This window comes from Scyliorhinus torazame, chromosome 6 (assembly GCF_047496885.1).
Source record: "Scyliorhinus torazame isolate Kashiwa2021f chromosome 6, sScyTor2.1, whole genome shotgun sequence".
Lineage (NCBI taxonomy): Eukaryota > Metazoa > Chordata > Chondrichthyes > Carcharhiniformes > Scyliorhinidae > Scyliorhinus > Scyliorhinus torazame.
Window position 1 is genome coordinate 224,310,841 of NC_092712.1, and position 26,022 is coordinate 224,336,862.

The window sequence follows — 26,022 nt, forward strand, 5'->3', positions numbered from 1 at the left end:
AAGGGATTAATGTAAGTCTCCTAAATATACATAAATATACAAAAATAGTATCTTAGACACCACATTAATAATGTTAGAGAGTACTCTGCACTGGAAGGATGAAAATAAATACCAATATTGTTGTGAGAAATTTAGTTAAGTACTCACATAAAGAACCATAGTAAGCAACAAATTATTTTAATATATACAAAGAATCTGTATGATTATGGAGACAAACAAATGGTATTTTTAATATGTATTTAGTAAAAAATGGTGAAAGAAAGATAGCTTAAAACTGACAACTGCAATGTGATTGGACAGTTCAAAAATTAAGCCCGAAACACTACTGGATACTGTTGGGGAAGATGGTTCACCAGGGGAAGGTGGCAGCAGCCAGCTTCATGGTACCGTGGCAGGCTCTGCTGCAAAGGAACGCAGGAAAAAGAGTGGCAGGGCTATAATGATAGGGGACTCATTGGTGAGGGGAATGGACAGGCATTTCTGCGGACGCAAAGAAGACTCCAGGATGGTATGTTGCCTCCCTGGTGCAATGGTCAAGGATGTCTCGGAGTGACTGCAGGACATTCTGGAGGGGAAGATTGAGCAGCCAGCGGTCGTGGTGTATATAGGCACCAACAATATAGGCTAAAAATGTAATGAATTCCTAGAAGCTGAATAGGGGCGGCACGGTGGCACAGTGGTTTGCACTGCTGTCTCACAGCTCCAGAGTCCTGGGTTCAATTCCGGGCTCGGGTGACTGTCTGTGTGGAGTTTGCACTTTCTTCCCGTGTCTACGTGGGTTTCCTCCGGGGGCTCCGGTTTCCTCTCACAGTCCAAAGATGTGCAGGTTAGGTGAATTGGGCATGCTATATTGCCCCTTAGTGTCCAAAAGGTTAGATGTGGTTACTGGGTTACGGGTACAGGGTGGAGGTGTGGGCTTAAGTAGGGTGCTCTTTCTAAGGACCGGTGCAGACTCGATGGGTTGAATGGCCTCCTTCAGCACGTAGATTCTATGATTCTTTCGGGAGTTAGGAGTTAAACTAAAAAGTAGGACCTCAATGGTATTATCGCAGGATTGCTACCAGTGCCACTTGCGAGTCAAGAGTAGGAATGTCAGGATAGATAAGATAAATACGTGGTTTGAGATGTCGTGCAAGAGGGAGGGATTCAAATTCCTGGGGCATTGGAACTGGTTCTGGGGGAGGTGGGACCAGTACAAACCGAATGGTCTGCCCCTGGGCAGGGCTGCAACCAATGTCCTCGGGGCAGTGTTTGCGAGTGCTGTTGGGGAGGGTTTAAACTAATGTGGCAGGGGGCTGGGAACTGACGCAGGAAGTCAGAGGGAATTAAAGTGGGGACAGAAACAAAAGGCAGTGAGGGGAAAAGTGAAAGGCAGAGAAACCAAAGTCAAAAATCAAAAAGGGCCACAGTACAGAATACAGAGACTGTGGAGAATGCAGTGAATGGGTCAAATAAGGCTAAGAGAAATAAAACACAGGGAGAGTGCACAAAACATGACTGGACCGACGGTCTGATAAAGCAGGGTAGAGAGCAAGGGAAGTCTAGATTAGACTGCATTTATTTCAATGCAAGAGGCCTGACGGACAAGGCAGATGAACTCGGGGCATGGATGGGTACATGGGTCTGAGATATTGTAGCTATTACTGAAACATGGCTATGGGAGGGGCAGGACTGGCAGTTCAATGTTCCACGATACAGATGCTATATGAAAGATAGAACAGAGGGTAAGAGAGGAGGGGGAATGCGTTTTTGATTAGGGAGAATATCACAGCATTACTGAGAGGGGATATATAACCCACTGAGTATATGGGTAGAACTGAAAAATAAGAACGGAGCAATCACTTTGATAAGATTGTACTACAGGCCCCCAAATAATCAGTGGGAAATTGAGGAACAAATATATAAGATTCCAAATAGCTGCAAGAAAAATAGGGTGGTAATAGTTGGGGACTTTAACTTTTCCAACATTGACTGGGATAGACATAGCATTAGGGGTTGGATAGAGTAAAATTTGTTGAGTGTGTTCGGGAGGAATTTCTCATTCAGTTTGTGGATGGCCTGACTAGAGAGGGGGCAAAACTTGACCTCCTCTTGGGAAATAAGGAAGGGCAGGTGACAGAAGTGTTAGTAAGGGATCACTTTGAGACCAGTGACCATAATTCCATTAGTTTTAAGATAGCTATGGAGAATGATAGGTCTGGCCCAAAAGTTAAAATTCTAAATTGGGGCAAGGCCAATTTTCATGATATTAGACAGGAACTTTCAAAAGTTGATGGGGGGGAGTCTGTTGGCAGACAAAGGGATGGCTGGTAAGTGGGATACTTTCAAAAGTGTGTTAACCAGGGTTCAGGGTAAGCACATTCCTTTTAGAACGAAGGGCAAGGCTGGTAGATGTAGGGAACCCTGTATGACTAGGGATATTGTGTCCCTGGTCAAAAAGAGAAGGGGGCATATGACATGCATAGGCAGCTGGGATCAAGTGGGTTCCTTGAAGAGTATTGAGGTTGTCAGAGTATAGTTAAGAGAGAAATGAGGAGGGCAAAAAGGGGACATGAGATTGCTTTGGCAGATAAGGCAAAGGGGAATCCAAAGAGCTTCTGCGAATACATAAAGGGCAAAAGAGTAACTATTGAGAGAGTAGGACCACTTAAGGATCTACAAGGTCATCTGTGTGCTGATCCACAACAGATGGGTGAGATCAAAATTAATATTTCTTATCGGCATTTACTGTTGAGGATGTTCAGGAACCTGGGGAAATAAACAGTGATGCCTTGAAGTGTAAATATCACAGAGAAGGAGGTGCTGGAAGAAGTGCGTTGAGGTGGATAATTCCCCGGGGCCTGATGAAATGTATCTCAGGACGTTGTGGGAGGCTAGGGAGGAAATTGCGGGCCCCCAAGCAGAGATATTTGTTAGAATTTACCAATCGGGGTATTTTAAAAGTTAGCTATTTTTTTGCTTTTTCGGTAACTATTAATGAGGAACATTCATTTAAACACAAATAAATGATCACATCTGTAAAATAATCAACATTTGAGATCCAGCAAGATGTTTGTGGGTAAACTAAATCATGAGACTTGCAATTTTACTGTATTTATGAATTAGCATATGCAGCTTATGTAGGAGGTGTGTTAGAATGCGAATAAGTATCAAATCTTACACCAAGAAAAGGAACCGTTTTAGGTTTTATTCCCATGTTTTGTAACTGTAAAACAATATCTCTTACAGCAAAAGTTAAAGGAGGAAAGAGAAGCTAAAAGGGCTCAGTTGGACGGCAAACATGACTACATTTTGGAGGTTGTGGCCTCATGCCTCGGACTGGAGAAAGCTGAGGTGGAGGATGCCATTCTGGAAGGTGCCCAGGTAAACCTAAGCATTATTGAAATGTTTTAAGCTGAGAAGAACAATAACATTTAAGACCTAGAATATGATTTTTAATATTTGCCACAGTCTTGTTGCAGCCAAAGCCCTTTTCCTTATCACCAGTGCCAAAAATATACCTAAAGAATATATCAAACAATAATAATAATCTTTATTGCCACAAGTAGGCTTGCATTAACACTGTAATGAAGTTACTGTGAAAATCCCCTCGTCGCCACATTCCGGCACCTGTTCGGGTACACAGAAAGAGAATTCAGATTATCCAAATTAACTAACAACACGTCTTTTGGGACTTGTGGGAGGCAGCTGGAGCACCCGGAGAAACCCCACGCAGACACTGGGAGAACGTGCAGCCACCACACAGACAGTGACCCAAGCTGGGAATCAAACCTGGGACCCTGGCGCTGATGAAGCAACAGTGCTAACCACTGTGCTGCCGTGCTGCCCTAAACTGGTATAAGATAATAATACTATACACCTTCTAATGAAAGTTAAAAGATCTAACATTCAAAGGTCCACCCGATATTGATCGTTGGTGGATTTGTACTTCTTACTGAATCTTCAGTTGATATCACTCTAGCCAAGGATATTTTTATTGACTCTTGCTGTTTATAGGATGTTGCTCTGTTTGAATTGAAAGCCATGTTTCTGACAGAATAACAACACTATACTTCAACTAAGTACTTAATTTGTTGAAAAGCACTGTGGGACATCCTGAGGTTGTGAAACGCGCTCAAGCACGCCTTGACATGAGTGAAGGGGAAGTACTATAGTCTCCTTCACTGATGGAATAAAGATTACTTTCAAATTCTTAAATGTGCCCTTAGTTTTTGGCGTATTATGACCCCAACTGATACCACTGGAAAAGTCAGACCCTGGGATGGAACCCAGCTTGATAGATCCTCATTTTTATTTTTTGTTTAGAAACGTCACGAACAGAGTCACAGGACTGCCAATGAACTTTTAACAAAACATTTTTATTAAACAAGAAAATATTAACTGTGATACACTACTCCTTCACCCCAGCTATACGTTTACAGATATATACAGATTTGTAAGGATAGCACAAGTTACAAAATGTATCCTATACTCTAATGTTCTCAGTAAGTGTACAGTTCATGTAAACCAATAGGCAAACTGTGGTCAGACGCACCACACTCTGAAAACAATTGACAGAGGCCACTCAAAACAGCTTCTTGGGATTTCTTATCAAATTCCCTCAGATGCATGTCACACTGTGATTCAACTCACCTCATTGGAACTCTGACTTTCATACGAGGGTTTCCAATCTCCACTCTCTAAGAACATTCCTTGGAATCTCCTCCTAAGAAATGCTTCTCTTTGATGCTTTCACCAAGGATCTGCATCCAGGATTTAAACCTTCTTTCAGTATTCCTTTGCCCTGGATGCCCACATGTATTCAGGCTTCCACACAACCTCTCAGGTACCCACTTATGCAAAGAGAACACCACTGCTTCACAGACTGTACTAAGGTGTTACCAACCTGAGGACCACCTCAGATGTCTGACTTCTCACGAGCTGATGTCTCCAGTCTGTACCTTGCAGCCCCCTCTTTAACTGGGAGCCTTTCTGCTCCTGACTTTAACTTCCTTTGACTTGCAGTCTTCCTGGGACTTTCCTCTGTCCTATTCCCTACTTTCTGGACCTTTCTGTTCTTTGCATGGGGACAGAAAGCCAGTCCCAAGCTATTGTTCTGCCGGTGCTAGCAATTGCTGTGGAATATTTCTTGCCTCTGGGTTGCCTGGTTCCAAACTGCCTTTCAGTGTGAGCCTCGGATTGCGAATCAATGGTTTTTGTTTTTAAACCATGTAATTTGCTTTTATGTTGTGAAACTGTCATTACAATGCAGTCAAAGTTTAAAGTAAAACTAAACCTACAGACTTGCAGGCACCTTTGTTTAACATGAAGTTAAACTCAAATTATTAACTTTTTCTTGCCATACAAATTAAACATAAACTTATAACTTATTTCTAGCACACAATACAAACATAGAATATTTAAGTTATCTCTATTTCTTAACTGAAGTTACATGATTTTTCCATTCTTTAAAACTGTGTTTGAGAATAGGTAGCTCAGAAAATGTGCTGACACATTCATTCATGATTTACAATTTTTGGCCTCTATGGCTATTTTAATTTTACAGATTGAACGCATGGATTCATTTTTTGCTGCAGGAGGACTTCCACATCTTATGTTTTATTATCAAGAAGTGGAGCCAACTGAAACAGGTGAGGAAAACAAATAAAAGATTAAGTGGACTAATCCTGTTCCGAAATAACTTTGTGTAGTAATTTAGAGGTAAACATTAAGCATTTTTATGTACTCTATTTCTTTGTAAGACCAAATAATACAATGCATTACCTTAAGAAGCCATCCAAGTGACATTGTTGATCAACGGTTGCCTAGCACTGAGGTTTGATACTTGGTGTTCTCATGTTCAAAAGAAGTCATTGTCATTGTACAGGTTTGTGGCAAGATCTAATTGACTAAACGTCTCTAACATAATGATTCAATAAAAATAATTGTAATACGTGATCCCTTTGCTGGAGTACAGTTCCAGTGCATACGTTAGTCTGTCACACTTGTCATTATGTATCTGTGACAGTGCAAGATATTCAACATTACTACAGTTGAGCTCGATCTTGCCTTTGTCCAAATATTGTGAATTAATAGTGGCCAGGAGCAGCATCACTGGCCAATATTTCTCTTCCAAAGCCAGAGATGCTGAGGCCACCCATTACCAACTTTATTGTGATGAACTAAGTCACGAGTGACTGGAAATCATCTGTGATCTGGATCTGCATCGTTTAGCTGCTCTTGAGATAAAACTGTCAAGCTGACGTGAGCTTGTACTTGTCAAGAAGTGTGATTGTAGTTGAAGAGTATTTAGAACTGTTGGTGTTGGTTTGAAAACAGCCCATCAACTTTTATTTAAATTTGCAATTCCTGATTGGCCTGTTCAATATTATAATGAAGCCTTTTTAAATATACTGTGCAGGTGCACCATACAATATTTAAATAGTGTTGTGATGCACCTCCAGCACAACTTGGGAGTTCAAATCTCATTTTGTTAAATTGTCAAATTAAATTGGCACTGGAAAAATTAACCCTGATAATTGTTTGATTGTCATTGTCAATCTGAAACTATTAGTTATGCTGGTGTAGCACAATCTGGATTTTGAACAACAAATAATTTGATTTTTAAGTTATTAAACCTATCTTCTATTTGGAGTTAATGGAGAGAAGCAGCTACCAACTAGCTGCCAGACTAGATAAAATTGTACCCGAGCCTTTTTCGTCCTGACCTTGGTCCACTGGGGCATGTTACTACAAAATCCTGCTCATAATTGTTTGCTAAGGCAGGTGGAAGTACAAAGTCTTATCACCTTTTAAAATTCACTCCTTGAAAATCCTGTTCATTCTTCTTTTGATTTAGTACCATGTGTTGGCTTAAGCAACAGTTGATATAGATTATTAGTCCAAGTCTGATATCCAGAACAATGGGATTGAAATCTGCCTTTGCCAAAGCACAAAATGGTTGATACCAAATGGATAGCCTGTTACATATACTGCCAATTTTCATTAAGTTGTACCACAAAAACCTTTCACGATGTTTCTTAAAATGAATTATTTGTTTCAAAAGAGTTTTATGCATTCTGACCATAATGACTTTGAAATTTAATATGTAGTAGGAACATAACTTGCACAGCACAAACATGGTTTCTGAATTGCACAAGTTAAAACTTCAGTCTCAACTGGCATTCAAGCTGTCTCTTTCTGGTGTGCTAAAAAACTTTTTACCGAATTTGAGTGCTTCCACAAACTGCGACATAAGAACTAGGAGCAGGAGTAGGCCATCTGGCCCCTCGAGCCTGCTCCACCATTCAATGAGATCATGGCTGATCTTTTGTGGACTCAGCTCCACTTTCTGGCCCGAACATCATAACCCTTAATCCCTTTATTCTTCAAAAAACTATCTATCTTTATCTTAAAACATTTAATGAAGGAGCCTCTACTGCTTCACTGGGCAAGGAATTCCATAGATTCACAACCCTTTGGGTGAAGAAGTTCCTCCTAAACTCAGTCCTAAATCTACTTCCCCTTATTTTGAGGCTATGCCCCCTAATTCTGCTTTCACCCGCCAGTGGAAACAACCTGCCCGCATCTATCCTATCTATTCCCTTCATAATCTTATATATTTCTATAAGATCCCCCCTCATCCTTCTAAATTCCAACGAGTACAGTCCCAGTCTACTCAACCTCCCCTCGTAATCCAACCCCTTCAGCTCTGGGATTAACCTAGTGAATCTCCTCTGCACACCCTCCAGTGCCAGTACGTCCTTTCTCAAGTAAGGAGACCAAAACTGAACACACTACTCCAGGTGTGGCCTCACTAACACCTTCTACAATTGCAGCAGAACTTCCCTCCTAGTCTTAAACTCTATCCCTCTAGCAATGAAGGACAAAATTCCATTTGCCGCCTTAATCACCTGTTGCACCTGTAAACCAACTTTTTGTGACTCATGCACTAGCACACCCAGGTCTCTCTGCACAGCAGCATGTTTTAATATTTTATCATTTGAATAATAATCCCTTTTGCTGTTATTCCTACCAAAATGGATAACCTCACATTTGTCAAGATTGTATTCCATCTGCCAGACCCTAGCCCATTCACTTAGCCTATCCAAATCCCTCTGCAGACTTCCAGTATCCTCTGCACTTTTTGCTTTACCACTCATCTTAGTGTCGTCTGCAAACTTGGACACATTGCCCTTGGTCCCCAACTCCAAATCATCTATGTAAATTGTGAACAGTTGTGGGCCCAACACTGATCCCTGAGGGACACCACTAGCTACTGATTGCCAACCAGAGAAACACCCATTAATCCCCACTCTTTGCTTTCTATTAATTAACCAATCCTCTATCCATGCTACTACTTTCCCCTTAATGCCATGCATCTTTATCTTATGCAACAATCTTTTGTGTGGCACCTTGTCAAAGGCTTTCTGGAAATCCAGACAAAGCAATCAAGGCTAAAGACATAAAGCCGAAGTATGTACGTGAAACAAATAATAACATAATTGGTGACCAAGGAGAAATCAACATCTTGTAATGTCCCAGAATAAGTAAACAAATATCTACTAGCAGATCTCTCATGGTGAGTCAGAAAATACATGGTATTTCAGCAACGTAGAGCATACTAACAGTGCCACTGATTTACAGTGACAAAATTAGTCAAGATATTGCTCTTTTGGGAATGAGATCTTTTGTTGCTTTAGTTACTTTTCATTCCTAATTAGTTTTAAAGATGGAAATACACAACAAGCTGTTGGACGATAGTAACGCTAGAGGAAATGGAGTTTACCTGCATTGGGAGTATTCCTGGACTTCTGAAACACAAGAGAGCCCTTTAAGTTTGCCAGCACTGCAGTCAGGATGGTGGGAATTAGTACATATCGGGGATTGTTTGGTCTGTCATCAGGGTGGAGGGTGAATGTGGGTAGTACAAAATTATTTTACAGAAGAGGGATTGGTTGCGTGCTGCTGGCATTCTGTTGGATTCTGGATGATGGATCTTTAAATTTATTTATTTTGCGACAGTCAGTGTTGTAAAAAAGGGTCTGTAGCCTGCTCAATGTCTGACTCTTGACAGAAGGCCTTGGGAAGGCACTGCACTACACAGTTCTCTCCTGACCTGAGTCGAAATGTTGTGCGAGACAGGAACGGCTGAATTTTAAATGAAGTAACTAGATACAGAGTGGCAATATGATTTTGATTGCAACTCCACAGAAGTTCAGGGCTGTTCATGTAATTGTCTCATTGGCCTTCTTTGTTGGAGATCATGGTTAATTCAAAAGTTTTGAAGTCTTTTAGAAGCCAGGCTATAACTTTGATTTAGATCCCAGTTGGGATTTTCTTGCATCAGTCAGCAGGTCAGTATTCCAACTCTCAGATCAGAGATAAGCAAACTTTCAGTCTGGGAGGCTTCCATTTTAATAAGGGACCCATGTTTGTGTCTAATTCCAAGTTGAACATAAATGCTGAAAAGTGACTTGGCAGTGAGTATTTTGATAAATTTATTGTTAATTTCTTTTCCAGTCTATGTCGGCTTTCTTGGAGCGGGGGCAAATCCTAATATGGCACGAAACAGGAAACCAAAAATATTTGTGACTGAGGGGAAAGATGTGGCACTCACTGGTGTTTGCATTATTTTTCTACGATCCAACACCTCTAAAGCAATCACTATAGACAATGTACACAAGGTAAGTAATTGAATCGATTTCACAAACCACAAATTACAATTTTCTTTTGGGTTTTGCGGTACACCCCTCTCATTCCACTTATGCTCCCTGTGCCTTACAGCTATTGAGGCAGCCAAATTGATCACCTCCCTTGATCAGCCCTTGCTTTCAGATCAGCTGCAAGGAGGCTCTTAAGAACAGTCTGTGGAAAGCAATTCTCACGATTTTACCTCCTGAATGTGGCGACTAGGTGGCTTTCACAGTAACTTCATACTTGTGACAATAAAAGGTTATTATAGGCAGCACGGTGGCTCAGTGGTTAGCACTGCAGTCTCACGGCGCCGAGGTCCCAGGTTTGATCTCGGCTCTGGGTCACTGTCCGTGTGGAGTTTGCACATTCTCCCCGTGTTTGCGTGGGTTTCGCTCCCACAACCCAAAGATGTGCAAGGTAGGTGGATTGAATATGCTAAATTGCCCCTTAATTTGGAAAAAATTAATTGGGTACTCTAAATTTATTTAAAAAAATAAAAATAAAAGGGTTATTATTATTATTATTGAGATGATGGAATAATGATTGGTAACTTTGGATAGGAGATTATGGGCATCAAAAAAATGTCCTCCATTTAGATATCACACGAGAGTGGATAGGTTGGGGTTGTTTTCCTTGCAGCAGAGAAGGCTGAGGGGGGGACCTGATTAAGGTGTATAAAATTAAAAGGGCCATAAATAGGGGGTATAGGAAGGAACAGGTCCACTTATTGGAGGGGCCAATACCAGGGGGCATATATTTACGGTAAGGGGCTGGAGATTTAGAGGGCACGTCAGGAAAAACCTTTTCACCCAGAGGGTGGTTGGAATCAGAAACACTCAGTAGATGAGCACTTGAAATGCCGTAAAATACAGGGCTACAAACCAAGTGCAGGAAAATGGGACCAAAATTTAAAGATGCTTGATGGCCAGCGTGAATATGATGGGCCGAAGGACCACTTTCCGTTCTGTAAAAACTCTATGGGCGCGATTCTCTGGCCTCGTTATGCTCTCGATTAAGCGAGAGGCCAAAGATTGGAACCACGCCAAGCGGCAAACAGTTTGCGATGCAACAGGCCGCTTCCGTGGGCGAAATCGGGATCTCGTCGTAGCGTGGCGAGAAACCAATTATCACCACTTAAACCCCATTCCATATAATTAACGAGAGCCACCCCATATCCAACAGCTTCCTGTCAATCAGCGGCCTCCCCAGCAAGTGTTGATGCTGCCGCTTATTAGTGCTCCTTTTTACAAACATGAACCTGACGGAAGGGCTTCGGTGGGGAGCCGAGGAGGTGAGTAGCCATCTTTGGTCATAGACAAAGAGCCCGGGGGCGCTGAGGTTGCCGCCCCTGTACTGGGTGGTGGAGTGGGGGAACCCTCCGCTGGGGTGGGCTGCCAAAGAAGGCTGGGGGGGGGGGCAACTGCTCACGGCGCCACCATGTTGACCCCTGGATCATGTGTACCCATTCTGGGGCAACCCTTGACCCTGCCCCACTGCCCACCCTACCACCCCCCCCGAACTGCCGAGGTCTCTAGCCATGCGGCTGAAGGTTATTTAGCGAGCACTTCGCACAACCCAAGTGGATTTCCATGTAGGAGTCATGCAGCATGTGGGAGTCTTTGCCCAGCATTCCAATCATACCTTGATGCCTGGCCACTGTGCCTGAACACTGCAGGAGAAAACACCACACACGCACCAGCCACCATCTGAACACCCAGGGGATGGGACACAACTCCAAGGATATGTCCACGGCCAGAGGGTGGGTGAGTGCCACGGGGAGGGGGAGCTGCTTGGAGAGATGGGCCAAGGGTTTGGAGGTCGGCCTGCATTGTGGAAGAAAGTGACAGAGGCATCATGCTGGTTGTGCACAAGAGTGTTTAATGTGCAATACAAGCCCCCACTCTCCCGATGGTGCGGTCCCCAACCTGCCTGGTTAGCCCTCCGTGATCAGTGATCCTTAACACGCTTTGCCCTCCTAGCTCTACCATTACGTCTAGGTGTCTCCCCAGGATGCACATCTCCGGTGGAGGCAGCCAGCTGCTTACCTCATCCTGTGGCCTTTGATGCCCCTGGCGGATGTCACCTGGGGGCTCTGAGGCTGGAGGGCCCTGGCTCACTTGTCGGCAGCATATGCACAGCTGTGCCACCCTGTCCCATGTGCTGACATGCATGTTAGCCACATGCGTGGTGTGCCGTGGTGGAAAGAGAGTTGCGAAGGGAGTGTTGAGGGGGGGGCGAGGTTGAAGGGGGAGGGGGTGGAGGGAGTGTTGTGGGTCGCATGGAGAATTGGGGAATGGATGCTCCCTTGGGGTAGGTGGTGTCTACTCGTTCGTGCTGTTCTGTGTAGGACATTGGCCTTTTTTCGGCACTAGAGGCCAATCCTCCTGGTCTCATTCCACAAGTCCACAGGTGCCGCCACCTCATCCCCAAGGCAGCACTGGCTGCCTTATGGCTCACCTTCTGGGACCCTAGCAGGAACTGGACATCCCTTCTGGCTTCCACTGCGATTCGGAGCCTCCCTAAGCCAGCATATCTGAATTTTGGGGCTGGTCTCCTTGGCGCCGTTGTTGCGAGCTGGCTGTGTTTGGCTGAGTAAGTGCTGCTCAACCTTGTTAGCGGGGGGCGGGGGGGGGGGGGGGGGGTGGGGGGGGTGGGGGGCGGTGAGCGCAGTACTAGCGAATTAGCTGGCAAACGCTCATTTGCGGTGAGAAGCCCGTGAGGCTTCGTTAAGTGGACCAGTTAACGTTGAATTGCATTGTCGGCCTTGCTGGGCCGAGGCTGGGAAGCTCGCGGTAATTCTCGCTCGCTCCCACACTTGGAAATCTTTCTGGAGAATCGCGCCCTGTGACTCCAAGTTGGAATTAGTTAGAATGCAGTAAGATGGTGTTTTTTCAGGGAAAGTTATGACTACGTTTGTAAACAAAACCTTGGCGTGATCGTGATCTCTTGAAGGTGAACCTTTCACTGCACTTCACAGAGATTCTGGCATTGTTACTGATGCCCAAAGGCTTTCCTCATCCGTTACACATTTCTTTCATAATGTTATGCCATATAATAGTAATATATCCTTTAGGAGCCAATAAAAATTAATTTGAAAGCAGTTACATTGAGAATGCACAGAAGTGCCTCTTATTTGGTCCAAACGAAGCTGAATAATCACATTAAAAATCCATAGGATGTTAGTCTTTAGAATTCGGGGGAAAAATATTTTAGGTGATGGTTTTCTGGCTAGAAATAACTCAACCTTCCCTTTTTTTTTAACCTTTGCTGTTACTTTTTTTCCTCCCTTCCTCTTAAGAGATGGTGAATTGTGCCAAGGTATGGTTCGATGTGTGGGATCAGTTTTTCAACAGCACAGGCATGACTATATTTTTCATACACGAGTGCAAAACGTCAACCTTGGCTCAATAGTAGCACTCTCACCTCTAAATCAGGAGACTGTGGGTTCAAGCCCTACTCCAAAGACTGGAGTACATCATTTGGACATTTACGCTGCCACTTTAGAGTTTTTTTTTCTTGCATAGAATGTGAGCATTGCTACTTGGGCTTGCATTTGTTGCTCATCCCTAGTTGCCCTTGAACTAAGTTGCTTGCTGGACCATTTCAGAAGGTATTTAATAGTCAACCAGATTGCCGTGGGTCAGGAGTCACATGTAGGCCAGACCAGGTAAGGATGACAGATTTACTTCCACGAAGGATGTTACTGAACCAAATGGATTTTTACGACAATTAACAATGGTTTCATGGACATCATGTCTGTGCTTTGGATGCAGTGTTAAATCAAGGTCCTGTCTGCTGTATCTGGTGGACGTAGAAGACTATTTGAAGAAGAACAGGGCAGCTCTTCTGGTATCTTGGCCAATATTCATCCCTCAACCAATATCACTAAAACTGATTTTTCAGGTCTATACAGTATCAGATCACAGGATGTGTATATTCAGTGAATCATTGAGGGTCTTTTGATGAACTGCAAACTTTGCACTCCTGATAGTCAGATGTAATTTAACATCTCAGGACATTTTCACAAAATAGGTACATGGTATTGTGATTCCTGGAAGGATGCAAATATTTATTTATTTACTTATTTATTTCCATACCATTCACTAATGATACAAATTATTATGATCACAGTATTCATGACAATTGTGAGATTCAAATATCATTAGTACTTGTGGATCAGTATTATATCTTTGTATCGGGGGTGTGTGTAATAAGCATGAGCTTAAAGTTGATTGCCCTCAAAGGACAGAAAGGGAGAAAGAGAGATATGCGAGTCATGAGATATTACTAAGAAAGAAAATCAGAAAGCTCAATCCTCATATACAGTAAGATAATTAGGGTTACTTATTATACATGAATTTGTAAATTTACAATGAGCGAGTGCCGATTTTAAAAAGGAGAGCAAGAACAAGTATTGATGGCAGTACTTGAGGTTACCTAAGAGCATAAAAAAATTAGAACTAATGATCAGATATTTGCTGGTATATTATCATAAGAATATTTATTACTTTAAATTTGAACATAACTTTTGTCAAGTAAATTTGTCAGTCCAGAGGTATTGGTTTCCACACATCTTGTTGATTTATGTGCTGAAGCAAATTTTGGATTAAGCTGATGTATATTACATGGAATTTCAGGTAGGGGTATAGTTGTGAATGGCAGAATTCAATTGAAACATTCTGTTGAACGAAGATGGCAATTGATTGGAATGAAATTGAAACAAGAGGGTATTTCATAAAAATATATATATTCAATTTCCAAAGTGAATAAATAATGGGTCAGTGTTGTCAATATAACCTGTGCCAGCACAAATTTGTGTAACTTTCCACTAATGGCAGAATAGAATGGGTTCCGGATTTGTGGTATGCCCATGCAGGTCTTGTGGTAATAGCATTTCCCCACTGGGCCTGAAGGTCCAGGTTCAAATCCCACTTAAGGACTTGATGGGCATGGAAGGAACGTTCATGATGCGGCCAAATAGGTCAATTTATCAGTCACTAATCCTTCCAATATGCCTGATGGCAGGTGGTAAGAATGGAAGAGTTTCCTGTCAGCCATCCTGCAGATAGCAATCGCAACCACAGCAGAATTTTGCCAAGCTTTATCATGCACAAATCCAATGGAAGCCTATGATCACCAATCCCCCCTCTGGCATGGCATCAGAAGGAGGAGATATCCCCACACGTTGGCTCTGCCACTGGCGGGTATTTTGGTGGGGGGTGGGGGGCAGTGAAAGTGGAGTGATGAGGTTCCCCTGGGTTCCTGCCTTCCTTTCCTCATACAATGGTTTCACACTTAGGTGGGCAATTATTGACCTCTTGTTATTTCCTGCCCAGCCTCAATTCTTAGGCAGGAGGAACGATCTTCCATGGAGACAGGCCAGAAATCAACAGAGTTACATCTTGGATATGGGATGGGACATAGGGGGCGGCCTCCATCAGATGCCCTCTTCTGAAGTTAGTCACTCCCCATAGAGTCCCGTAACCTCCAGACCTCACGTCTGCCCCTATCCTGGGACCTCTTGAACTTAAGCTGGGCCTCCGGTGCCCGAACTTAGCCTCAGTCATCTGACCATGTAGCCCTGTCGCTGCGGGCCCTTGAGAGCTGCTGTGGCCAATCAGATTGGCCACAGCAGCTCTCTCAGGTGGAACTTCCTCTTGAGTGAGGGACAGATGTCCCGCCTACAGCCACTTAATGCTAATTCAAGTGTGAAATGGCTGTGGGGCACTGAGCTGACGTGGATTCTCTTCGGATGGCGGGAAGCAAGGCCCCTTCATCTGAAAAAATCAGGCCGTTGTTACACCAGGTTCTATGTTGCAAAAAAACCAAAATGTTATACTATGTATAATAGGTTAAAGGAATGAACTAAATACTGAATCCATTTAAATACTGTCAATTAAGATTTTTCTTCTTTTGTTTAAAAAATTGCTAGGAAGTAAATTTCAATGTCCTTGATACATCTGATGCTGGGTTGCTGAAAGCTGTAGAACACCTCCTGTCAGAAGTGTTTGTTCCTGCTTTGAAGAAGATGAACAATGGTTGGGGAGAGTTGAGCAGTCCTCAGGCCAGTGCTGTACGCCAAGATTTCCTCAGCTCATTGGATGGTTTTGTGAGCGTTCTAGCTAGTGCTCAGGAGAGCTTGGTGGAAAAAGTAAGCAATTTATCTAAAATGCTCTTTACTTTCATATTAAAAAGTTTAGTATGCCCTTCTTTATATCCATGCCTTTATCTACATTAAATGTTGTACGCAAGAAGATGCGCACATGTAAATGAAGCTATTTGTTCACCAACTTCATGCTTCTATGTTTCCTCCATCACAATTCACAACTGTCTGGGAAATGTTTGCAGGGTTCTGGGCAGAGCTTTCCAGGCTCCGGGGTAGCACGGTATCACAGTGGTTAGCCCTGTTGCTTCACAGCGGCAGTGCCCCTGGTTCGATTCCCGGCTTGGGCTGTTGTGTGTGCGGAGTTTTCACGTTCTCCCTGTGTCTGCGCGGGTTTCCCCTGGGTGCTCCGGTTTCCTCCCACAAGTCCCGAAAGGCGTGCTTGTTCGATGAATTGGGCATTCTGAATTCTCCCTCTGTGTACACGAACAGGTGCCGGAATGTGGCGACTAGAGAATTTTCACAGTAACTTCTTTGCAGTGTTAATGTAAGCATACTTGGGACACTATTGAAGATTATAAAAGTTATTATTATAAATAGCAGCTCTCCAGTGTATTTGCTTCATCGGGCACGTTTCCAGTGGTTGCCAGGGAGATAAATTGGCTGCCCCAAGACAAATTTCAAATGATCAAATTTAAGACTCCAGTTGAGGATGATTCAGATGGCCCATCAGTGTTTTACCAGTGATGGAGTGGTCCCACACCAGTCTCATGCAGAGGCTGCCAGCTACTGCGGCATTCTGGGGATGATCAGTGTAAAAGAAAGGGTTAATAGTTATGTTAATTAGGTGATGATGTAAATCAGTGTTTTTCAAACTTTTTTTCCGGGGACCAATTTATACCAACCGTCCAACCTACGCGACCCACGCCGGCCGACCTTTGCGACCCACGCCGGCCGACCTTTGCGACCCACGCCGGCCGACCTTTGCGACCCACGCCGGCCGACCTTTGCGACCCACGCCGGCCGACCTTTGCGACCCACGCCGGCCGACCTTTGCGACCCACGCCGGCCGACCTTTGCGACCCACGCCGGCCGACCTTTGCGACCCACGCCGGCCGACCTTTGCGACCCACGCCGGCCGACCTTTGCGACCCACGCCGGCCGACCTGCGCGACCCACGCCGGCCGACCTGCGCGACCCACGCCGGCCGACCTGCGCGACCCACGCCGGCCGACCTGCGCGACCCACGCCGTCCGACCTGCGCGACCCACGCCGTCCGACCTGCGCGACCCACGCCGTCCGACCTGCGCGACCCACGCCGGCCGACCTGCGCGACCCACGCCGTCCGACCTGCGCGACCCACGCCGTCCGACCTGCGCGACCCACGCCGTCCGACCTGCGCGACCCACGCCGTCCGACCTGCGCGACCCACGCCGTCCGACCTGCGCGACCCACGCCGTCCGACCTGCGCGACCCACGCCGTCCGACCTGCGCGACCCACGCTGTCCGACCTGCGCGACCCACGCCGGCCGACCTGCGCGACCCACGCCGGCCGACCTGCGCGACCCACGCCGGCCGACCTGCGCGACCCACGCCGGCCGACCTGCGCGACCCACGCCGGCCGACCTGCGCGACCCACGCCGGCCGACCTGCGCGACCCACGCCGGCCGACCTGCGCGGCCCACGCCGGCCGACCTGCGCGGCCCACGCCGGCCGACCTGCGCGGCCCACGCCGGCCGACCTGCGCGGCCCACGCCGGCCGACCTGCGCGGCCCACGCCGGCCGACCTGCGCGGCCCACGCCGGCCGACCTGCGCGGCCCACGCCGGCCGACCTGCGCGACCCACGCCGTCCGACCTGCGCGACCCACGCCGTCCGACCTGCGCGACCCACGCCGTCCGACCTGCGCGACCCACGCCGTCCGACCTGCGCGACCCACGCCGTCCGACCTGCGCGACCCACGCCGTCCGACCTGCGCGACCCACGCCGTCCGACCTGCGCGACCCACGCCGTCCGACCTGCGCGACCCACGCCGTCCGACCTGCGCGACCCACGCCGTCCGACCTGCGCGACCCACGCCGTCCGACCTGCGCGACCCACGCCGTCCGACCTGCGCGACCCACGCCGTCCGACCTGCGCGACCCACGCCGTCCGACCTGCGCGACCCACGCCGTCCGACCTGCGCGACCCACGCCGTCCGACCTGCGCGACCCACGCCGTCCGACCTGCGCGACCCACGCCGTCCGACCTGCGCGACCCACGCCGTCCGACCTGTGCGACCCACCATTTTCTCTTACCTTGTTTGTTGCTGACAAAAATGGTTTTGTGTCCCTTTGGCCCCAATGGTCCCTTTGGCCCCCCTGAACTTGGGGAAAAAAAAGGCTGCCACCATATAAAAAAAAACGCGGCCGCACTGCACATGCGTGCCCGATCATCGGTGCGCATGAGCATAGGTTTGCGCATGCGCACCGATGATCGGGCATGCATGCGCAGTGCGGCAGAATTTTGTTCATCTGTCCCTGGACATTTTGAAGGCCGCTCGCAGCCGACATTATTAAAGCTGGCTGCTGCGGCTGTTGCGCGCGGATTTGCGCAATCGGGAGCGCCGCGACAGATGGCTCCGTGACCCTCCCGACACCCACCGGTGGGTCGCGCCCTTGAGTTTGACAATGCCTGATGTAAATGATATGAAAGCATGATATTGGAGACTTCAAGTGATGAAGACTGGTAGCAATCTGTATCCCGAAAATACTGCAATTACCATGAAGTTTTGGTAAAATATTCTTAATAGTTTGAAGAAAAACTATTTACCGACTATCTTCAAGTCCCTCATAGAGTAAATAAAACCTCATTGAATTATGATGGCTGCCCTGGAGGCCGTAGTTTAAGAAACAGAGACGTCGGGCTGGCAAGGGAAATGACTTTCGGTCCTTGCAGGTGCGGGATTTCGTACGTAGACAGGTACCGTTTTTTCCACGCCTTCCACCAAGGGGGATCCAGGACAAGGTAGTTTCCAGGGGAGAGGTAGGAGAGGGGAGAGTCTCGGATATTTATAGAGAGCTTATGGGACCAGAGGACACACCGATCGAGGAACTGAAACTCAAGTGGGAGGAGGAGCTTGGTGGGGAGTTAGAGGACGGACTATGGGCGGACGCTCTGAGTAGGGTAAACGCAACTGCAACATGTGCCAGGCTCAGCCTGATTCAGTTCAAGATCGTTCACCGGGCCCACATGACGGTGGCCCGGATGAGTACATTTTTTGGGCTGGAGGACAAGTGTCCTAGATGTGCGGGAGGACCAGCGAACCATGGTCACATGTTCTGGGCATGTTCAAAACTCAGGAGGTACTGGCAGGGATGTGCGGACATCATGTCCCAGGTACTGAAAACAAGAGTGGCGATGAGTCCAGAGGTGGCAATTTTTGGGGTTTCGGAAGACCCGGGAGTCCAGGAGGGGATAGAGGCCAACGTTCTGGCCTTTGCTTCCCTGGTAGCCCGGCGACGAATACTGTTGGCCTGGGGGGCTCAAAGCCCCCGAAGATCGAAGTATGCTTTCGGACATGTCGAGCTTTCTCGGCCTGGAAAAAAATTAAGTTCGCCTAAAGAGGATCACGATTGGGGTTCGCCTGGAGGTGGCAACTACTCATCGACTTCTTCGCGGAGAATTAATCGTCAGCGGGGGGGGGGGGGGGGGGGGGGGGGTGTAGAATAGCGTAGAGTAGGGGGGAAGAATAGGCGGGTCTATTTGTGAGAGAGGAGTTGCTATTTGCACTGTCTTTTTAAATTTATATTTGCACAATACTGTATATTGTTGCTGTTTACAATGCCAAAAATACCTCAATAAAATTGTTTGTTTAAAAAAAAAAGAAACAGACGACAGATTGGTAACTCACTGGTGAAGACCTCGGCAACAGTTTGACTTGACAATGAAGAAGTACAAAAAGTAAAACTTATTTTGGTAGGGGACAATAAACCACTCACGATATCGGCAGTTATTAAGCAGCCACTACCCTTTTATAGCCCTTCTATTACATCGAGGGGCTGCAACAAGAACAACAGTGGGAGCTCTGGAGGAGATGGTTTGAAACATACCTAATGTCTTTGGGCTCAAAAGAAGAAGCATAAAAACACCATGTCAGTACCCTTCTACACATGATTGCCATAGTTGATGATGTCCATCAAAACAAGGAGTCGAGGAGATCCCAGCATCCTATGAGGAGGTTTGAAGGCCATCAATAATTACTATAGTCATAAGAAGAATCTGGCCATTTAACGGGCAAAATTTAACCAAAAAGGCCAAAGGTTGGCAGAATCCACTGATTCTTTTGACAAGTTATGATTCATTTAACAAGTTGCATTGACTTGCCAGCAGTTGTGGTTACAAAGCTTTATAATTTGAGTTAATTTGGGATCACATCATAGTTGACATGACACACTGTGGGACTCTTACAAGCCAAAGAGGATTTAATGTTGGAGAAGGCTGATCAGTTTGCAAGGCAGGCAGAACTGTGCCAGTAGAATTGAGTGTACTTTGGGGAGGCATCAAGGCTTGGTATGGTCAATGCAGTATCTAAGCCAAATGTTGGGAACCCACAAAAAAACCTGCCCAAACCACCGACTGGATGGGAAGAACTGTAAATGTTCCAGATGCAGTGAAGACTGCCAAGGAGGGAGAGCTGAATGCTTTCATTGCGACAAGGCCAGACACTATAAACAATTCTGCAGATCTAAAGCACCAGTGTTCACCACAACACTTTGACATGAAAAAACAAAACTCCTATATCTTAACAGAACCAGAAAATGTCTCTGCTTAGCAGATTAGCATGTTAAGGACTTGGTCTTCTACAGTAGATGATGAGGCAACAAGAGAGGTCAGTAACACAATACACAGATGAATTTCCAATGTTGTTTTGGGGACTGGGGAACCTCAATACTGCAGCATAAATTGAAGTATACTCATTGCACAGTGATCCAATCTTTATTGAAAAACACCATCCACAAGACCACAGGAGATTGCAGATCTCTTCAGCTTCTCTTTGAAAATAGGTTAGAAGAGGCGGCAACAGGATGCACTGAACAAAGTTGTGAACATCTGCTAGAGGAGCTTCTAGGCTCTTTCAGGACAGAGTTCAAGTGAATGAAGCTGTCGCAGAAGCAGATGATTGGTTGGAAATAGAGGTGCTAGATCTTAAAGGTTGGGTAGGAGGGTGAGCTGTGAGGAGGTTGCAGAGATGCTTCAGCAGGATTTGGACAGGCTGAGTGAGTAGGCATATGCAGATGCAGTATAATGGTGGATAAATGTGAGGTTATCCTCTTTGGTAGCAAGAATATGATGTGGAGATGCCGGCGTTGGACTGGGGTGAGCACAGTACGAAGTCTTACAACACCAGGTTAAAGTCCAACAGGTTTGTTTCGATGTCACTAGCTTTCGGAGCGCTGCTCCTTCCTCAGGTGAATGAAGAGGTCTGTTCCAGAAACACATATATAGACTAATTCAAAGATGCCAAACAATGCTTGGAATGCGAGCATTAGCAGGTGATTAAATCTTTACAGATCCAGTGATGGGGTAACCCCAGGTTAAAGAGGTGTGAATTGTATCAAGCCAGGACAGTTGGTAGGATTTTGCAGGCCAGATGGTGGGGGATGAATGTAATGCGACATGAATCCCAGGTCCCGGTTGAGACCGCACTCATGTGTGCGGAACTTGGCTATAAGTTTCTGCTCGGCGATTCTGCGTTGTCGCGCGTCCTGAAGGCCGCCTTGGAGAACGCTTACCCGGAGATCAGAGGCTGAATGCCCTTGACTGCTGAAGTGTTCCCCGACTGGAAGGGAACATTCCTGCCTGGTGATTGTTGCGCGATGTCCATTCATTCGTTGTCGCAGCGTCTGTATGGTCTCGCCAATGTACCACGCTTCGGGACATCCTTTCCTGCAGCGTATGAGGTAGACAACGTTGACCGAGTCGCACGAGTATGTACCGCGTACCTGGTGGGTGGTGTTCTCACGTGTAATAGTGGTATCCATGTCGATGATCTGGCACGTCTTGCAGAGATCCCATCCCCTATGGACAAGCGCTCCGTATACACAGGATCTGCTCAGACGAGGAGGAGCGTAACAGACATCTACAGACGTTGAAAGATGCCCTCGTACGAACGGGATATGGCACTCGATTCATCGATCGACAGTTCCAACGCGCCACAGCGAAAAACCGCACCGACCTCAGAGGGCAAACATGGGACACAACCGACAGAATACCCTTCGTCGTCCAGTACTTCCCCGGATTGGAGAAACTACGTCATCTTCTTCACAGCCTTCAACACGTCATTGATGACGATGAACATCTTGCCAAGGTCATCCCCACACCCCCACTACTTGCCTTCAAACAACCGCGCAACCTCAAACACACCATTGTTTGCAGCAAACTACCCAGTCTTCAGAACAGTGACCACAACAGCACACAACCCTGCCATGGCAATCTCTGCAAGACGTGCCAGATCATCGACATGGATACCACTATTACACGTGAGAACACCACCCACCAGGTACGCGGTACATACTCGTGCGACTCGGCCAACGTTGTCTACCTCATACGCTGCAGGAAAGGATGTCCCGAAGCGTGGTACATTGGCGAGACCATGCAGACGCTGCGACAACGAATGAACGGACATCACGCAACAATCACCAGGCAGGAATGTTCCCTTCCAGTCGGGGAACACTTCAGCAGTCAAGGGCATTCAGCCTCTGATCCCCGGGTAAGCGTTCTCCAAGGCGGCCTTCAGGACGTGCGACAACGCAGAATCGCCGAGCAGAAACTTATAGCCAAGTTCCGCACACATGAGTGCGGCCTCAACCGGGACTTGGGATTCATGTCGCATTACATTCATCCCCCACCATCTGGCCTGCGAAATCCTACCAACTGTCCTGGCTTGACACAATTCACACCTCTTTAACCTGGGGTTACCCCATCTCTGGATCCGTAAAGATTTAATCACCTGCTAATGCTCTCATTCCAAGCATTGTTTGGCATCTTTGAATTTGTCTATATATGTGTTTCTGGAACAGACCTCTTCATTCACCTGAGGAAGGAGCAGCGCTCCGAAAGCTAGTGACATAGAAACAAACCTGTTGGACTTTAACCTGGTGTTGTAAGACTTCGTACTGTAGCAAAAATAGGAAAGGAGATTATTATTTGAATGGGTGTAAATTGAGTCAGGTGGATACTCAGCGAGACCTTGGTGTCGTCGTGCATCAATTTCTGAAAGTAAGTGCACGTATACAGCAGGCAGTAAAGGAGGCAAATGATATGTTGGCCTTCATCGCGAGAGGATTTGAGTATAGGAATAGGAATCGCTTATTGTCACAAGTCGGCTTCAAATGAAGTTACTGTGAAAATCCGCTAGTCGCCACATTCCGGCGCCTGTTCGGTTCTTGCTCTGTAGCGCAGGTTTACCAGGCTGATTCCTGAGATGGCGGGTCTGTCATGAGAGATTAAGTCGGTTAGGATTATGTTCATTCGAGCTCGTGCGGCGCTGAGGGCTGGTGTATGGAGTGAGGCCTTGCGGAGTGTTAATGCGTCCTCATCGTGTGTCTTTGCATTCTCATCATGCAGTTTTAAGTGGTACATAGGGCCCACATGATGGTGTCCAGAATGAGTTGGCTCTTTCCAGGCGTGTAGGATAGGTGTAGGCAGTGTGCCGAGCGGCCAGTGAACCATGTCCATATGCTTTGGGCACGCCCAAGGTTGAAGGGGTTTTGGATGGGATTTGCAGATATAATGTTGAAGATTTTGGGGGTAACGTTTGCTCCGAGTCTGGAGGAGGCAATATTTGGAGTGTCAGAAGAATCAGGAGTGCAGGTGGGCAGAATGACCGATGCCTTGGCCTCCCTGATAGCCCGGAGAGTAATTTGCTTGTGCTGGCGAGACTCGGAGCCATCGAGTGTGGGGGTATGGGTTAGCAATTTGGCAGGGTTCTTGCATTTTGAGAAATTCAAGTTCGCCATCAGAGGTGCAGTGGGGGTGGTTGGAAATAAAAGGATTATATTAATTGGATGTAGAAGAGTGAGAAGGGATCTCACTGGTTACTGGTGCAATTGCATATGTTTTTGAAGCTTTTCTATACTTATCTAAAGTTTGAGTAGTCTACAGGGAGTCGTCTGGCTGGGGCTGAAATGCATTTTTGTTTGTTTAAAAGCTTGGAGGTGCTTTTAGACATGGGTGGCCTGGTAGGCCTTCTTTAGTCTGGGAGAATGAAAAGCAGGAAAATCTCCTGGAAGAGGGAGGAAGAGGAGGAGAAGGGTTCCTGACAGGAGACCAGATCACAAGATGGCCTTTCGGGAGAAATTCCGTGATAGTGAATACCAATGTTCGAGACTTCATTGCTTCACTAAAGAGGTCATGACTGAAACCTGCCTATCATTGCAGCGACAACTGAAACTGCAAAACAGGGCAAGGATCTGATTGCCTCTCAAGATGACATTGGTTCTTAACGTTTATACACCTGGCTCTTGCCAGGAAGCTGCTGGAAAAAAAGCAACAGCTAACAGTTTTCAGTGAACTGCTCCATGAGGTAGGTCACTGAGTCCCTCCATAAGCAAGGAGAAAGCATCATCTCATTTCAAACAAAAAGATGGATGAGCACGAGTGTTTGCACAGATCACAGATATCCCCCATGGTGCAGAGGACCATCGCCTGCACACACAATGTGAAATTACATTTTCCCAAACGGAAAGCAATTCTACTCTCATATGCACATGCATTTGGTTGTGTACGCCAATTTTTGGTAAATGTGGGATGGATGTGCAGACAATTGAGTAGTGGATGAGACTAGTGGTGACATTTGATAAATATGCCATTTGAAGGTGAATTCTGACCTGGCGAACTTAAGCGTGATTGCTGGATGGCTTCTTCCTGAACTGCATCTGTATTCCTGGAGCAACACTCTGCCTCTTGAGTATTTTTCAGGAGGGCTCCTGTCTTCCTGAAGATACAGGACTTCAATTCTCCTCGGTGATATTGTATGCTGTGGGCTCTGTTTCAACCAACCCCATGATGCAGAAAACCATCTCCTCTGTAAGGTTTAAAGAGATGCAGGCCATTCTTGTTCAGTTCTGTGCTGCTCCCTTCTATTGACTGTCACCTGAAGGCAAGAGGACAGAATGTCAGTGATTGAATAGCACTGTATCTGGGTGATGTAACTGTCACAGCTGAATATCACGAGGTATGTGAAGGCAGCGAGGGGTGGGTATGAGACTGGCAGCATTGATTGGTGTGTGAGGGTGAGATGGAGAGGTGATATCCAGATGGGCTGAGTCCTGAGTGCCAAGGACTCATGGGGTATGATGCTGGGAGCAGTGTGAAAGGCTGCTGTGGTGGGCCGGAGATGTTATGTGAAGATGCATTCACTGATTATGAGCAAGTACATAAGATTATTAGACCTTTTGTGACACTGCTGCCAGGTCTACATACAGTTAATGGAGTTGACCTCCCTGTACATCTGTTCCTACCACCTTTTGAAGGTGGTCCTTTAGTGTGTCCAGGCCCCCTATGCGACTTTGTGGTTTCTCCTACTGTCCACCTGCAGCATTAATGCCTCCAGCAGCACATTCATCAGCATGGATTCCTCGGTGTGCCCTGGTGATAATATTTCAAGAATTTCCATTGCACCAATCATTTTTTCCACTTTCACTCGAAGGGGCAGCTTGCCTTTGGAACTTGGACCACAAACATACAGGTAAGGTTGGTGGATGAATTTTTTGTCTTGCCCACCTTGACCTGATTGGGCATGAGCATGTCGCCAAATTGTGGATGTAGTACCCAGAAATTGGGATTCAATTGTGTGCTTTTTATGATTTTGGTGTTGGAAATGTTTTTGTTCTGGGTGATTGTTGCCTCCCCACTAAGCCTAACAAGAGAGAATTCACAACTGCATCATTAAAAGTCATATTACACATCTTTGAAAGGGCCATTTAATAATGTGTTGGCAACATGGTAATCAAAGTAATATTTGCAATGTTCTGAATAAATTCTGTATTGATAATTTCCTAAAAGATAAGATGAGAATTGGTGAGCAGCTTATACATTCTCATCAAACAAAAAGTAGAATCCATTTAGTAATGCAATCTTCAAACAAAAAAAATTCTTGATTCATGTTTGGTGGTAGGGAAGAGCGATTAGAACACTTGCTCCCTGATTGCATGGAAGTAAATTCAATAAAAATATAGCAAATAATTTGGAGTCTATGGCTTG

The 26,022-nt window shown here is 46.2% G+C and overlaps 1 protein-coding gene across 1 annotated transcript in view; it reads left to right on the forward strand.

Moving 5' to 3' along the window:
* The window catches only part of dnah5 (dynein, axonemal, heavy chain 5), a 521,599-nt gene that overhangs the window by 78,963 nt on the left and 416,614 nt on the right, over positions 1 to 26,022 (forward strand). The window contains exons 2-5 of the mRNA XM_072509474.1: positions 3,229 to 3,363; positions 5,546 to 5,630; positions 9,502 to 9,665; positions 15,608 to 15,826. Of these exons, the coding sequence (XP_072365575.1) occupies positions 3,229 to 3,363; positions 5,546 to 5,630; positions 9,502 to 9,665; positions 15,608 to 15,826 (603 nt within the window). The remainder of the gene's footprint in view (positions 1 to 3,228; positions 3,364 to 5,545; positions 5,631 to 9,501; positions 9,666 to 15,607; positions 15,827 to 26,022) is intronic.